Source organism: Phoca vitulina, unplaced genomic scaffold (genome assembly GCF_004348235.1).
Source record: "Phoca vitulina isolate PV1807 unplaced genomic scaffold, GSC_HSeal_1.0 scaffold10, whole genome shotgun sequence".
In the NCBI taxonomy this organism is placed as follows: Eukaryota; Metazoa; Chordata; class Mammalia; order Carnivora; family Phocidae; genus Phoca; species Phoca vitulina.
Window position 1 is genome coordinate 44,822,502 of NW_022589713.1, and position 16,070 is coordinate 44,838,571.

A 16,070-nucleotide genomic window follows, 5' to 3' on the forward strand; every position below is an offset into this window, starting at 1 on the left:
TGAATTAAACGTAAGGAATGATCATTTCACTAGGGGCCCAATGATTTTTTGTAGACCAACTTAGATATTTACAAGCACATTGGTTGGTGTTTCCCTAAATCAGAGGTGGCCAAAAATAACTCATCAGCATCCCATGTAGCTTATGTTTACGTTTGAACATAAAACCCATCTTCAAGATTGTTACCTTGTCCTTGAATAAAAAAGGAACATCTAAGTTTGGTCCACAAGAAAAGCAAAAGCACAAAGTTCTCTTTGCCATCAGGATTGCTGCATGAGCCCTTATTTTCCATGATAACACATGGAATAACCCCACAGCAGCTCACACCTAACTTGGACACAGGCAAGGAAACAGACCTCTCTCTTTTTTTTTTTAAATAGAGAAAGTGCGAGAGAGAGAGAGAGAGAGAGAGAGAGAGAGAGAGAGAAGGGGTGGGGAGGGGCAGAGGGAGAGAATCTTAAGCAGGCTCTCCACCCAGCGTGAGCCTGAGGTGGGGCTCCATCTCACGATCATGACCTGAGATGAAATCAAGAGTCCGCCTCTTAACCAACTGAGCTACCCAGGTGCCCCAAGGAAACAGACCTCTTGAAGGTGATGCTCACAGTCCCTGTAAAGACTGCATTGGTACTGTCGTATGCCATCACGAAAAACGTGGTGTCTATCAGGGTGCCCAGCGCACCACCGTGGATAATCCTGCAGGGCCAGATGAGGGGAGAAATAGTCAGCTGGGACTTCACTTGGCACAGCTAGGTGCTGCTGAGGCAAAATGCTGAAGATCTCCTGTCATCCAGCATCAGATTCTTACCTCCCTCAGGGTAGAGCGGAGAAGCCAGAGAAAACCCATGCCAGGGGAAGACAAGCAGTGTTGTCTGAAACAAGCTGCACCTGCTTAGAAGGCGATGAGCTATTCAAAGTGGCCGAAGAAGCCCTGCACCCCACCACCAGCCTCAACCTCAAATTTTGCTGAATCTTGCGTTCCTTCCTGGGTTAGTTCTGGTGGAACCAGAATGGCGCAGCGATAGAGACCCGACTATGGATCCCACATTTCTAGCCACGTGACCTCGGTCACATAACCACTGGGGGCATCTGTGTCTTCATCTGTAAGATAGGAAAAAGGAATGTCTCCTTCTAAGAATTTTTGTGAGCAATTTACGTAACCGAAGCTCCCTATACAGGGTCAGGCGTGCACTCGCACTGAAAAGGCATAATTTTCTCCCTTATCATGTTTAACATCCACTGTGTGTCCCACGGCCATTTAGGAGGCTGAGGATCAGGGAAGAAATCCCTAAACAGGGAGGGGCCCCTCAGTGAGGGGCCCGTGGAGCCGCCCTTCTCCAGGGAGCCAGTAAAATGAGCATGCTGATGCTCCTCAGTGGGACAGTAACCGAGAACCTGCTCACAGCAGCCTCAGACTCACCAGTGAGCCTGGGGCCAAGAGAAAGCCCATCCGAGCTGTCGGCTTAGCTGTTCCTCCAGCCTCACCCAGATGGCCCCTCCAGGAGGGGCCCAGGCTAGAACTAGCAGACACACTTCTTCTCTGACTCACTGTAGAAAATGACATATTCAAAGCCAAGGCTCTCCATCTCTGTGATCCAGAGAAGGAGATGGGCGTCTTCTGTCATTTGGACTAAAGGGAAGAGTCGGGTAGGGGAGGGGACCTCAGGCTGGGGACTGACAATTCAGGCGGTGCAGGTCTCCAAGGCAAAAAAGCCCTGCCCCTGAAGAAGGCCCTCAGGCAACCCCACTGCCCTAGCTTCCCACCTGCACCTCCTGGAATAGCCCCGCACTCCTCTGAGGGAGAAGAGCGGCTTCGGGGAGAAGACGTTAGCAGTGTGAGGAGTGGACTGCCCATGGATTTGGGATGCCACGGTTTCTATCAACTGAATGACAAATACTAATCTGAAATGCGCTGAGTTTTGGCAGGCGAAAATCCTGTCTGTAAAATAAGCAAATATGCCCCTCCTCTCATTACCAAGGTCTGAAATTTAGGTAAGATTTTCCTGTACAGTATTATCTCCAAGGGACATGGGGAAGGTTTAGACGACTTAATTAGAGTTCAAGGGTGAAGCCTCCAAACACTCGTCGAACACCTGCATTGTTGCCGAGCATCTCAAAGCAGAAATTCTCATGACGGGTTAGGCATATAATATGAGAAGTCTTCCAACTGCCTCCTCCTGTCCCTTCAACACCACTTCTGAGCTTCTGCCCTTCCTTTCCACGGGTCTCCTTCCTTCACCCATTCAGGAGCGCGGCTCAAACTGACCACTAGAGGGAGCAAGAGCCCAGTGCCCCGCCCGTTGTGGCTCCTGGCCTCTGGGACAGTAGGATACCCTTCTAATGGTGTTACTCTCATTTTACAGACTTGAAAACTGATGCTCAGGGCAGTTAAGGGACAAGCAGCAGGAAATACAGTGTACTAATGGGAAGAAGTTATGGAGACTGCATTCAAATGCTGATCTATCATCTACTTGCTGGCAAAAGAGCCCCCAGAAGGAGGGCAGTGAGGATTAGAGATCATTCCTAGGCTTTTTCCCCCCTTACGGGTCTGTCTGTCCTATAAATGAGAATCTATATTTCTTTCCATCTGTGTAGGTGATGAAGGGCATATACAGGAAACTGTGAGTAAGCCAATAAACAAGCCAGAAAAAAGTAGAAACTGTCCAAGAACAGGAAGGACTGATTGACACCAGTGCATATGAACAATAACCAGGTAGAAGGTACAAGAAGGTGTTGCCGTGTGATGGGTTATCCAGCATTCCTGGGAGGAGGGCTGGCCACCTACATCTGGTCCTCTCCTCTGTCTGCCAGAAAAAGGAGCCTCAGGTTGAGCCTCCAGTTGTAATGCGAGGCATACCAGTAAGGAGGCATGATAAGCCAGATGGCCAACCAAGGGGAACCGTCTCAGAAGTAAAGCCTGGACGACATGGGGGAGCAGGGCAAGGAAGTGGCAGGGAAAAGACTGGTGTCTTTGAATTTTGTACCACCGGGTCACCGAGGCGCTACTAGACTACAAGTCCCCATGTGCAAGTGGGGATCCTTCCAACATGCAAATCTGACCGTTTTGTTCTCCTTTCTGTAACTCTTCTGGATAAAGCCCGAATTCTTTAACATGGCAGGTGAGGCCCTGGGCTTTCTCTCTGACTTGCTCCCTGGCCTCCCTTCCCTACCATTAAACATTTCTGCTTCTGCAGTTCTGGGAACCTGACATGCTCCCTCTCACCTCTGGACATTGGTACTTGCTCTGCCTGCAGAAAACAGGCCCATGTATTATATATGTGCATAAATTAATGAGTCAAATCAGGATAGTATCAGGTGTAGTCTGCCACCTCTTTTGGACGTTTCAGATTTCCAGCAGCCACTTGCAGTCCAGTGTAAGGATTATTCCTCATCCCAGTGCTGCCTGGAGCCCCACCATGGTGGAGCTGTATAAAGAACTCATGGAGAAGATGGTGTGTGGGTCATGGATGTGACTTTCAGGTTGGTGCTCTGTGCAGTTTCTTAAAAGAGGCAGACCTTGCTAGGATTGTTAAAGCTGTCCCTGATAAGTTTGAACCTCTCTATCAGGAGTGCCTAACCTGGGCTGGAGGGGGCTCTGAATAATGCAGAACTGTTGGCAAAACTTTGCTTATGTGTGGGCATTTTCCTCAAAGATGCTCTGTGCCCCAGAACATTTCCCACCTCTCTGGTGTGGCTTGCATTAGCCTGAGAGCCAGGTACAAGTCCTGCGTACCTACCTCACCCTAGTTCTTAACCCTGTCTTGTTTCAGGGGCACATTTCTTTATTCATGCAACAACTATTAATTAAGCACATATCACACTTACTTGCATCAGTGTAAGAAATTACTCCAAGAAAAGAGGATCTACCAAGCACCGAGATGACTTATAATGAAAATTCTACCAAGACACAGATTATCAGGAAATTGCTACATGGTTACAAATTTAACTGGAATTTCAGTGTCTGGACATTCAGAATGAGGAGTTTGTCTTTTGTTATTAGTGACCTAACATAATAATGGAGCTCACAGGAGTCAGAATAAAGTCAGTTTGTGTCTAAAGCAGGAGAAAGAAGCAACCTTTTCATGTTTTTCAGGAGTTACACTTTTTGGAGGAGTGGTGTGTGAATCCTAAGCACCTATTTAAACATTTCAAGATAAAGCTGTTTGGATGCTTTCCTAAACTGAGTAGGCTGCCCTCCAGGCATTTATTTACAATATGGTCAATATAATGTGTGTCAATTTTGCAGAATGTATCATCTGTTATTGAAATTATATTGTTAACTTGGAAAAGAAAAGAAAAAATTGTTCTGAAATCAGAAATCAACCTTTTGTATACTATATAATGGGATCCAGCAGAATAGTCTATCTAAAGGTGATTTTTAGATTTTATACATATTATGTATCTTCATGGTAATGAAACCCTGCCTGTGCAAAAAGAAAAAAAAAAAAAAGCCCCAACTAAATTCTGTTTATAGGAGAGAAACTAAGCATAAGAAAATAGTTTGGTTTGAAGTAGAAGAGTATAGAGAAACACAACACACACACACTAATCCAGAGAAAGCTGGTGTGGCTATATTAATGCTGACCTTTGCAAACTTTCAGACAAGGAGTATTGTTGGAAGAAAAGAAACATTTAATAATGATAAAAGCACCTGGCTGGCTCAGTCCAAGGAGCATGCGACTCTTGATTGAGATCATGAGTTTGAGCTCCATGTTGGGTGTAGAGATTACAAATAAATAAATAAATAAATATACTTAAAAAATGATAAGAGTCAATTCAATAGAAAGATATACAAATCTTATATTTGCATGTACCTAATAACATAGTTTCAAGATATATACAGCAAAATTTAATGGGATTAAAATGAAAAATAGACAAACTCATAATCACAGTTCAAGATTTTAATATACTATTTGCAGTGACTCATAGAATAAGCAAACAGCAAAAATCAGCAGGAATAAAGAGCAATCTGATTAAACAGCTCCAACAACCACTCAATACACCCATTCTTTTCACGTGTACATGGAACATTTACCATAATAAACTGTATTTGGGGTCATAAAACAATTCTCAGTAAATTTCAAAAAACCAAATGCACACATATATATTCTCTGAGAGTGGTGGAGTTGAACTAGAAACTAAAGCATAAAGAAATCCCCAAATGTTTGGAAATTTTTTAAAAAAGATTTTATTTATTTATTTGAGAGAGAAAGAGAGAGTGAGCAAGAGAGAAAGAGAAGGATCGGGGGAGGGGCGGAGGGAAAGGGAGAAGCAGATTCCCCACTGAGCATGGAGCCCAATGTGGGGCTGGACCCTGGGACTCCAGGATCATGACCTGAGCCAAAGGCAGACACTTAACCGAATGAGCTACCCAGGCGCCCCCCCCCACCTCCCAAATGTTTGGAAATTTTAAATTCATTTCTGAACAACTCATGATACAAAGAATTCACAGTGGATGGGATGCCTGGGTGGCTCAGTCGGTTAAGCGTCTGCCTTTGGCTCAGGCCATGATCCCAGGGTCCTGGGATCGAGTCCCATATTGGGCTCCTTGCTCAGTGGGAAGCCTGCTTCTCCCTTTGCCACTCCCCCTGCTTGTCCTCTCTCTCTGACAAATAAATAAATAAATAAAAATCTTAAAAAAAAAAAAAAATTCACAGTGGAAAATAGAAAATAATTTAAATTGGAAATCAATGAAAATCAATTGTATGAAAATGTATGGGATGCAATGTAAGCAACGCTGGAGGAAATTTTGTAGCTCTAAAGACATCTTTCAAAAATGAACAAAGGTTGGTAATCAGTAATCTAAGATTCCATTTCAAGAAGCTAGAATAAAATAGAAATTAAACCTAAGGAAAGCAGGTAAGATAAAGATAAGAGCAGGGGCACCTGGGTGGCTCAGTCAGTTAAGCATCCAAACTCTTCCTTTTGGCTCAGGTCATGATCTCAGGGTCGTGAGGTCCAGCCATGGCGGGGTGGGGGGAGCCCCTCAGGCTCCACACTCAGTGGGGAGTCTGCTTGATTTCTCTCTCTTCCTCTCCCTCAGGACTCCCCCACTCGTTCTCTCTCTCAAATAAATAAATAAATCTTAAAAAAATAAGAGCAGAAATCAGTGTAAAGACAAAAACATAAAATCAACAAAGCCAAAAGCTGTTTTTTTGAAAAGATTAATAAAATTTGTAAACCTCATTAGACTGATCAGGAACAAAAAAGAGAGAAAATACAAATCACCAATGATTTGGTGTGAATTAGGAATGAAAAGGACATTACTTCATATTCTCATAAAAATGCTGTAAGAAGACGGGGCGCCTGGGTGGCTCAGTCGTTAAGCGTCTGCCTTCAGCTCAGGTCATGATCCCAGAGTTCTGGGATCGAGCCCCGCATCGGGCTCCCTGCTCAGCGGGAAGCCTCCTTCTCCCTCTCCCACTCTCCCTGCTTGTGTTCCCTCTCTCGCTCTGTCTCTCTCTGTCAAATAAATAAAATCTTTAAAAAAAAAAAAATGCTGTAAGAAGATATTAGGAACAACTTTATGCTAATTTGACAACTTAAACTGGGAAAATTCCTTTAAAATCACAACTTTCCAACACTGAGACAAGCAAAGACAGAAAATCTGAATAATCTTTATCTGCCAAAGAAACTGAATGCATAATTGGAAATCTTGCTACAGAGAAATCCCAGATGGCTTCACTAATGGATTTCACCAAACTTTTATGGGGGAAGTAACACCCAATATTTTGCACAAACTCTTTCAGAGAGTAGTGGCAAAAGGAATACTTCCCAACACATTTTTGGAGATCACATCTGACCAGGACATTTTTTTTAATGTAATTAACATACAATATTATATTAGTTTCAGGTATACAATATAGTGATTCAACAATTCTGTATATTTCTCAGTGATCATACACAGTAAGTGTAGTCACCACCATCTGTCACCAAAAAACATTACTGACTGTATTTCCTATGCTGTGCTTTTCTTCTCCCTGACTGGTTTATTTTAACACTGGAGGTTTGTACCTCTTAATCCTCTAGTTCACCCATCCCCCCCTCTGGCAACCACCAGTTCATTCTCCGTATTTAAGAATCTGGTTTTTTGTTTCTCTCTTTTTTTCTTTGTTCATTTGTTCTGTTTCTTAAATTCCACATACAAGTGAAATTGCATGATATCTGTTTGTCTGTCTCTGACTTATTCACTTAGCATAATACATCTGGTTCATCCATGTTATTGCAAATCTGACCAGGACATTTTATTTTATTTTATAATTTTATTTAATTTTTTATTTAAATTCAATTAATTAACATTTTTAAAAAGATTTTATTTATTTATTTATTTGTCACAGAGAGAGAACACAAGCAAAGGGAGCTGCAAGCAGAGGGAGAAGCAGACTCCCTGCTGAGCAAAGAGCCCGATGTGGGACTCGATCCCAGGACCCTGGGATCATGACCTGAGCTAAAGGCAGATGCTTAACCAACTGAGCCACACAGGTGTCCCCAATTAATGAACATTTAATGTATTATTAGTTTCAGAGGTAGAGGTTAGTGATTAATGAGTCTTATATAATACCTAGTGCTCATTACATCACGTGCCCTCCTTAATGTCCATCACCCAGTTACCCCATCCCCTCACCCTCCTCCCCTCCAGGAACCCTCAGTTTGTTTCCTATGATTAAGAGTCTCTTATGGTTTTTCTCCCTCTCTGAATTCGTCTTGTTTTATTTTTTCCTCTCTTCCCCTATGATCCTCTGTTTTGTTTCTTAAATTCCAAATATGAGTGAGATCATATGATAATTGTCCTTCTCTGATTGCCTTATTTCACTTAGCATAATACCCTCTAGTTCCATCCACGTCGTTGCAACTGATTTCTGTACATTGATTTTATATCCTGCCACACTGCTGAATTCCTGTATGAGTTCTAGCAATTTTGGGGTGATTTCTCTTGGGTGTTCCACATAAAGTATCATATCATCTGCAAAGAATGAGAGTTTGACTTCTTTGCCGATTCGGATGCCTTTTTTTCTTCTTCTTGTCTGATTGCTGAGGCTAGGACTTCTAGTACTATGTTGAACAGCAGTGGTGATAGTGGACATCCCTGCATGTTTCACCAGGACATTTTAAAAGGAAAATTACAGGGCAATATTTCTCATGAACACAGATATGAAAATTCTGAGAATCCAATTATTTATTAAAATGATCGTGAACAAGAGGTCATTTTTTTCCAGGGAAAATACAGGTTGATTTAAAATCAGACAATGTAGTTCACCAAATTAACAGAATAATAGAGGAAAGCTATATGATCACCTTAATAGATGTGAAAAAACATTTGATAAAATTTAAATTGATATATGATAAAGAGACTACAAAAACTAAAAAACAAATCCCAAAGCTAACATTATACTTAATAGTGAGATATATAGACTATTTCCAGAAAAAGGTAACAAAATCTTTGAAAGTTGAGAAGATTAATTTGCAATAGTCAGAGTTCATTAACTCTCATGAAATATGCCTTGTGTCTGTAACCACATTTCTAAGAGTATCCCTTCATGTAGCCTCAGACTCCAGTGTAAATCATTTTTGTCTCCTAAAAGAAGCACCCCTGTCACAAAATGTAGTCTGTGCTGGAGGAACGGGAGGGGTTCTGACAGGAGGAGGGGGATCTTTCCCAGCCCTCCCTAGGTATTTGTCTTCCTATGAAGAAGAGAATATGATTGGAAATCTTCCGGAATATTTCTGAGAGGTGTTTCTTGAACTTCTCACCCATGAAAGCATAGATCACAGGGTTCACACAGCAGTGAGTGAAGGAAATGGTTTCTGTGACATGGGTGGCATAAATCAGCCGCTGGCTCAGGACACATCCATCCAAGATGTTCATGTTGAGCAGAGATGTGAGGAAGAGGACCACATTGAACGGGACCCAGAAGAGTAAAGATGCAATCACCACAATGAGCACCAACTTGATGGCCTTGGTCTTGTTGTGATTTTGGCAACTCTTCAGCTGGTGCAGGATGCTAATGTAGCAGAACATAAGGATGGTGAATGGGATCAACAGACCTAAGATATTCATTTCAAAGTGGATGAAGATCTTCCACTTCAGAGTCTGTTGATTGTAAGATGAATAACACTGTAGAATGCCATCTTCAGAGGCCACTTGGTACAATACTAGTAATGGGCTGGTGGCCATGATGGCAATCAGCCACACGGCCAGACTGAGGGCTGTGCCCATCCTGGCTGTCCTCACTTTCATGGCATAGACAGCATGGACGATTGCCAGGTACCTGTCCACACTCATGAGGGTGATAAAGAACATGCTGCTGAAGAAGCCAATGTAATAAAAACCAGAGACCACCTTGCACATTACAGTCCCAAACACCCACTGGTCCAGCTGATAGTAGGTTTGGAAGGGGAAGGAGAAGACAAAAAGCAAGTCAGACAGGGCCAGGTTTAAGAGGTATATGTCGGTGATGCTCCTCAGCTTCTTACAGGCGACAAGGACAAGGATGACCAGGCTGTTTCCCAGAAGACCAAATACAAACAAGACACAGTAAAAGACAGCAAGAAGCAACTTGCTATCTCTTTGGATAAGTTCCCCATCACAGGGGCTTGCGATGACATCAGGATAGTAGTAGTCGGTTACTGTGGTCACATTGGGCTCCAGTGTATAATCCATCAAGGCAGAAGGACCAGGTCAGAGAGGCACCTAAGAGAGATTCATTCCTTAAAAATATTTTTATTTAAAAATATAGACTGAATTCTAACTGCCTCCCCTCACCTCATTCATATTTTGAAGCCCTAAAGCCCTGTTACAGACTGAACATTTGTGTCCTCCCAAAATTCATATGTTTTAAAAAAAAAAACATTTTATTTATTTATTTTGATGGAGAGAGAGATAGCAGAAGAGGGAACACAAGCAGGAGGAGTGGGAGAGGGAGAAGCAGGCCTCCCACTGAGCAGGGAGCCCAATGCGGGGATTGATCCCAGGACCCTGGGACCATGACCTGAGCCAAAGGCAGCTGCCTAATGACTGAGCCACCCAGGCGCCCCTCAAAATTCATATGTTAAAGCCCTACCCCACTTTGTGATGGTATTAAGCAGTGGGTTCTTTGGGAAGTAATTGAGTTAAATGAGGTCATGAGGGTAGAGCCCTCATGAATGGGATGAGTGCCCTTATAAGAATCACAGGAGAGCTTGCTTCTTCTCTCGGCTCTCAGCCATGTGAGGTTATAAGGAGAAGTCAGTGGTCTGCAACCTGGAAGAGGGTTCTCATCAGAGCCTGTTAGCACCCTGATTTTGGGCGTCCCAGCCTCTAGAATGGCGAGAATTACATTTCTGTTGCTTATAAACCACCAGTCTCCGTTATTCTGGGATAGCAGCCCAAACTGGCCAAGACACCACCTAGGTCACTATATTTGGAGATGAGCCAGGAAGGAGGTAATTACAGTTAAATATATCATAAGGGTGGGGCCCCAATCCATAGGCCTGGTGTCCTTAGAAGAAGAAGAGTCACCCGAGCATGCAAGCTCTCTCTCTCTCTTCCTCTCTCTGCACGCACAGGGAAAAGACCAGTGAGGACACAGCAAGAAGATGGATGGTTGCAAGCCAGGAAGAGAGGTCTTACCAGAAACCGGCCCTGTTGGCACCCTGATCTTGGACCTCTAGCCTCCAGGACCGTGACAAAATTAATTTCTGTTGTTGAAGCCACCAGTCCGGGGCACTTTGGTATGGCAGCCTGAGCTGACTGGTACAGATTATGATACTGAGAAGTGGGTGCTACTGTAACAAATACCTAAGTGGCTTTGGAAGCGGCTAATGGGTGGAGGCGGAAGGATCCTGAGGCGCATGCTAGAAAAAGCCGAGGTTGCCTGTTGGTGGCAATGTGGATGGTAAAGGTGATTATGCTGAGCGCTCCGGCAGAAGAGAGGAGGCTGGAGAGAGAGCTTCCATCGTCTTAGAGATTACGGGTATCATTGTGAACAGAACGGGGGCGGAAATATGAATGTTAAAGGTGAGGTCTCAGGCAGAAATGAAGAACATGTTATTGGAAGTGGAGGAATCGGATCCTTGCTATAAGTGGCAGAGAACTTGGCTGAATTGTGTTCTAGTGTTTTGAGGAAGATTGGGTATTTGTCTGGGGTATTCCTAAACCAAGGTAAAGAGGCAGCCTGGCTTCTCTGTGCCGATTATCGTAAAATGCTAGAGGAGAGAGGTAAGTTGAAGGAGTCGTTAACACAAAGAGGAATCCGAACTCGAAGATTTGGAAGCCTGTCCGTACCACAGAAATGAGGAAGTGTTTCTGGAGAGCACGCCTAAGGTGTGGCTGGAGGACCACTCCACAGAGAGGTCACCCATGGAGTTCATCAGCCGTTTCAACAGAAGCTAGGGGGAGAGACGCTGCCGGTTTGGTCCAAAGCTGCAGAGACGAGACAAAATAAACCAACGCGTTTGGACTTCTAGGATTCTATAGGATGGGACAATAGAGCCATATGCCTGCGAGTACATTTTATCCTTCAAGAAAACGGAGGAATGACCCTGAAGATACAGAAATCATCAGGGCTAGCGCTGTCCGTACAGGTGCAAGGGGTAAGACTGTTTCCTCCCCTTTGGCAGGAGGCCCACCCGCTCGGTGCCCTGGGGGTGGGGCCCCAGCCTGGGGTCCTCAGGTGACGCTGCCACCTAGTGGGGCCGGAGGGCAGAGCACCCAGACAAAGAAGATTCTTTTCTTTTCTTTTTTTAAAGATTTTATTTATTTATTTGATAGAGAGAGACACAGCGAGAGAGGGAACACAAGCAGGGGCAGAGGGAGAGGGAGAAGCAGGCTTCCCGCTGAGCAGGGAGCCCGATGCGGGGCTCGATCCCAGGACCCTGGGATCATGACCTGAACCGAAGGCAGACGCTTAACCGACTGAACCACCCAGGCGCCCCGAAGCTTATTCTTGAGCCTTACAACCTAATTGAATTTGCCTTGCTAGCTTTGGGGCTTGCCAGAGACCCACCACCTCTCCGTGCTTTCTGATTTGTGCCCTGCGGAATGGGAATGTCTGTCCTATGCCTGTCCCACCGCTGTATTTTCGAAGCGCGTAACTTGTCTGGTTTCACAGGCTCACAGCTGGAGAGGAATTCAGCCTCAGGATGAATCATACCTCAGGTCTCACTCATACCTGATTTCGATGATACCCAGGTGAGACTTTGGATCTAGAATTGATGCTGGAATGGGTTAAGACTTTGGGAGCTGTTGAAATGGAGTGCATGTACTTTGTACTTGAGGACGTGAATTTTGGGAAGCCAGAGGGCAGGATGTTAAAGACTGAATTGTGTGCCCATATATTGAAGCCCCAATTCCTATTGTGATGGTATTTGGCGATAGAGCTTCAGGAGGTAACTGAGGTTAAATGATGTTGTAAGGGTGAGGTCCTGATCTGATTGGACTGGTGTCCTTATAAGGAGAGGAAGAGATACCAAAGACCTCTCTCTCTCAGTACATGCCCAGAGAAAAGGTCCTAGGGGGTCAAATTGAGAAGGTGACTGTCTGCAAGCCAGGAAGGGGCACTTATCAGGAACCTAATATATCAGCATCTTGACCTTAGACTTGTAGCCTCCAGAACCCTGAGAAAATACATTTCTGCCATTTGAGCCACCCGGCCTGTGGTATATTGCTATGGCAGCCGAAACAGACGAAGGGGTCCAGGGGTGGGGGAAGGAGCATATGGAAACTGTATTTTCCATCCAAATTTCCTGTAAACCTAAAGCTTCTCTAAACAATAAGGTCTATTAACATGTTTTAAAAATTGAAAACTGCCCCAGCTGACCAGTACAGGGGGGATTGGGTGGGATAAGAAAAGCCAAAATTTATGAAGACAATTTAAATACCTATCGTTCCACGACCCAGAATTAGCAATTGCTAACATATTCTCAGATTTGCTTTTAGTTCTTTTTTCTTTCTTTCCCTCTCTTCCTGCCTTTCTAATGCAATACAGCTGAAGCCAGAGCTCTCTCTAACTACACAACCGATTCCCAGACCCCGGAAGCAACTACTGAAACCAGTCTGGTATGGTTCATTCCAAAGTTTCCCCTGTCCTTTTACATACTTCAATGTACCCCTAAATAATATATAATATTGTTTTGTGCTCTTTTGACTCACACAAATGGTTGTCATGTCTCTCATTTTGTATCTTACTTTTCTTCTCCCCGCACTGTTGTTTTAGAAATACAGCCACGCTCTTCTAAAGAGTTCAGTTCATTCTTTTCACTGCTTTTATAAGCACCATAAATAACTATTTTAAAAATGCAATAGGAAAAAAAAAAAACGATCCCAATCATACTAGCAACAAAAATTGCTAAGATTTCTAAAAACAAATGTGATAAAAACAGCAGCTCAGTTATGTAAAATATTATGAAACTTTGTTGAAGGTCATCAAAGAGGACACGATTAAAAAGGAAACATATGCTGTATTTATGTGAGGGAAGACTCAACAATTACAACATGATAATTCTCAGATTGATATTCACATTCAAGATGCTTTCAATTTGGACATTATTTTTCCAAGGTGTTTGGCTTCTGAACATTCAGACACCCCTGTCCACTAAGCCACCTTTCTTTCTATATTTTGAAATGCCTGGCAAGTTAGCCATTTTTAAAGATATTAATTTTATTTAAGTATGTACCCAAAGTGGGTTTAAAAACATAGTTTCTGAAGTATGGAGGTGGGTCTTTTTTTTTTTTTTTTTTTGTAGCTAGTATCTCTCAAAATAATAGTCTCTCCTCCTACATCTTCCTTCCCACTTGTCTAACAGTTGTTTAAAAAAAAATAATTTTCTGTTTGCCTTCCTTCTATTCAGCTCTCCTAATAACCTAGAATAAGGGGAAGTCCTCAACTTATTCCTTCCCCAGATTCTTCCTGCTAAACCCCAATCCATTCTTCCCCCATGCTCTCTCATCAGTAAAATCTATGTGAAGTATTAAGAATGTCCATCATTTATTACAGTGGACAAGGTGTTTTAGATGCATTCTTTCGTTCATTTCTCTTGAATCCCTGTGAAGCAGGCCCTCATACCTCCTGTTTCTGGAGTTAGGGTTGTATCTGAATCTCAGAGACCATCAGTCCACTGACTAAAGTTACAGAGAGGGAGGCCATAGAGCCAGGACTCAAACCTACATCTACTCTGAATGCTTTTTCCTCTTCCATATTTAGCTATTTTGTGGGTAGAGGAAAAACACTCCAGTCTTTTAGAAGTTAGGCCACCTGACTTTCAAGTTCTAGACTATCTTGTAGCTGAGTAATGGTTTGTCTGATAGAAGCCTTGTAACCAGCACAAAGATGCCTGGTGATAAGAGGTATTTTCTTCCCACTCTTATAGGAGCTTTGACTCCCTCCTAGCATCCTGCAGAGAAAATGGCATGGCTTGCCTCCCTCAGTCAGAGCCATGGACAGCCACTAAGACATCTGCAGGTTTGTGGACTCAGGACATACAAAGATTAAAAAAAAAAAAAAATTCACCTCTTCTGCCAGACTTCTGAAATATTTGCCTTCCCTTTGCTTTTTTCCCAGGGACATAAAAGTGTCCCTCCCTACTTCTATCCTTCTTCCCCAAGGATGCTCATTAATACATACCTTAATTAGAGCCTTTGTTCTGGAGATTTCAGTGTTGCTAATTCCTTCTTTTCAGAACCTGCCCTCTGTGCGTGCAGCCCAGTGAGCAAGAGCTCCTCTCGAGGGAGGTGTCTTATCTATTTGTGGTGAGTGGCAGAATAGGGGTGGGTCTACCATCCCACAGTTATTTAAAAAGTTAAAAAAAAATTGATCTCACCCAAAAAACACGTACAGATGACAAATGAGCATATGAAAATATGCTAAACACCTTATGTCATTAGGGAATTGTAAATTAAAACAACAGAGAGATACCACTACATAATTATTAGAATGGTTAAAGTCCAAAACACTGACACCAAATGCTGGAGAGGATGTAGGGCAAGAGGAACTCTCATTTACTGCTGGTGGGAATGCAAAATTGTACCGCCACTTTGGAAGACAGTTTGGCAATTTTTTTTTTGAAAGAAGATTGGCAATTTTTTATAAAGCTAGAATAGGCTTACCATATAATTCAGGAATCATGCTCCTGAGTATTTACGCAAATGAGTTGAAAACATATCCATACAAACCCCTGACCATGAATATTTATAGCAGCTTTATTCATAATTGCCCCAAATTGAAAGCAACCAAGATGTCCTTCGGTCAAGGAATGGATAAACAAGCTGTGGTAATGTACACAACGGAATATTATTCAGTGATTTAAAAAAAGAACTATCAAGTCTCACACACACACACACACACAAAGACACTTTATGCGTATATTGCTAAGTGAATGAAGCCCATCTGATTCCAACTATATGACATTCTGGAAAAGGCAAAACTATAGAGACAGTAAAAAAAGGTAAATGGTTTCCAGGGGTTCAGGGGGAGGAGGGTGAAAAGGTGGAACACAGGACATTTTTAGGGTGGTGAAACTATTTTGTACGAAACTGTAATAGTGGATACACATCATTATGCATTTGTCAGAACCCAAAGAAGGTACAATGCGGAATGAACCCTAATATAAACTGTGGGCTTCAGTTAATGATAATCTATCGATGTTGATTCATCAATTGTAACAAATGTACCATGCTAATGCAAGATGTTAATAATAGGAGAAACTGTGTGGGAGGAGGAGGTGGTATTACAGACTGAATTATGTCCCCCCCCCAGATTCATATGCTGAAGCCCTAACCCCCAGTGTGATGGTATTTGCCTTTAGAAGATGTAATTAGAGTCAAATCAGGTCATAAGGATGGGGCCTGGATCTGATAGGACTGGTGTTCCTATAAGAAGAGGAAGAGATGGGACACCTGGGTGGCTCAGTTGGTTAAGTGTCTGCCTTTGGCTCAGGTCATGATCTCAGCGTCCTGGGATGGAGCCCCGCATCAGGCTCCCTGCTCATCAGGGAGTCTGCTTCTCCCTCTCCCTCTGCTGCTCCCCCCCCCCTTATGCTCTCTCACTCTCTTTCTGTCAGATAAATAAATGAAATCTTAAAAAAAAAAAAGAAGAAGAAG

At 43.2% G+C, this 16,070-nt stretch overlaps 1 protein-coding gene across 1 annotated transcript; it reads right to left on the reverse strand.

Moving 5' to 3' along the window:
* Positions 1-8,588: 8,588 nt before the first annotated feature.
* Positions 8,589-14,648, reverse strand: CCR8 (C-C motif chemokine receptor 8). The gene is made up of 2 exons (XM_032408342.1): positions 14,596-14,648; positions 8,589-9,686 (listed from the first exon to the last, which is right to left on the reverse strand). Exon 2 carries the CDS (start codon positions 9,654-9,656, stop codon positions 8,589-8,591), a length of 1,068 nt encoding a protein of 355 aa, XP_032264233.1. The 5' UTR covers positions 9,657-9,686; positions 14,596-14,648.
* Between the last annotated feature and the right edge of the window lie 1,422 nt (positions 14,649-16,070).

Coding starts and splice junctions, on each gene's coding strand:
- CCR8 (XM_032408342.1), bottom strand. CDS start 9,656: ATGGATTATACACTGGAGCCCAATGTGACCACAGTAACCGACTACTAC.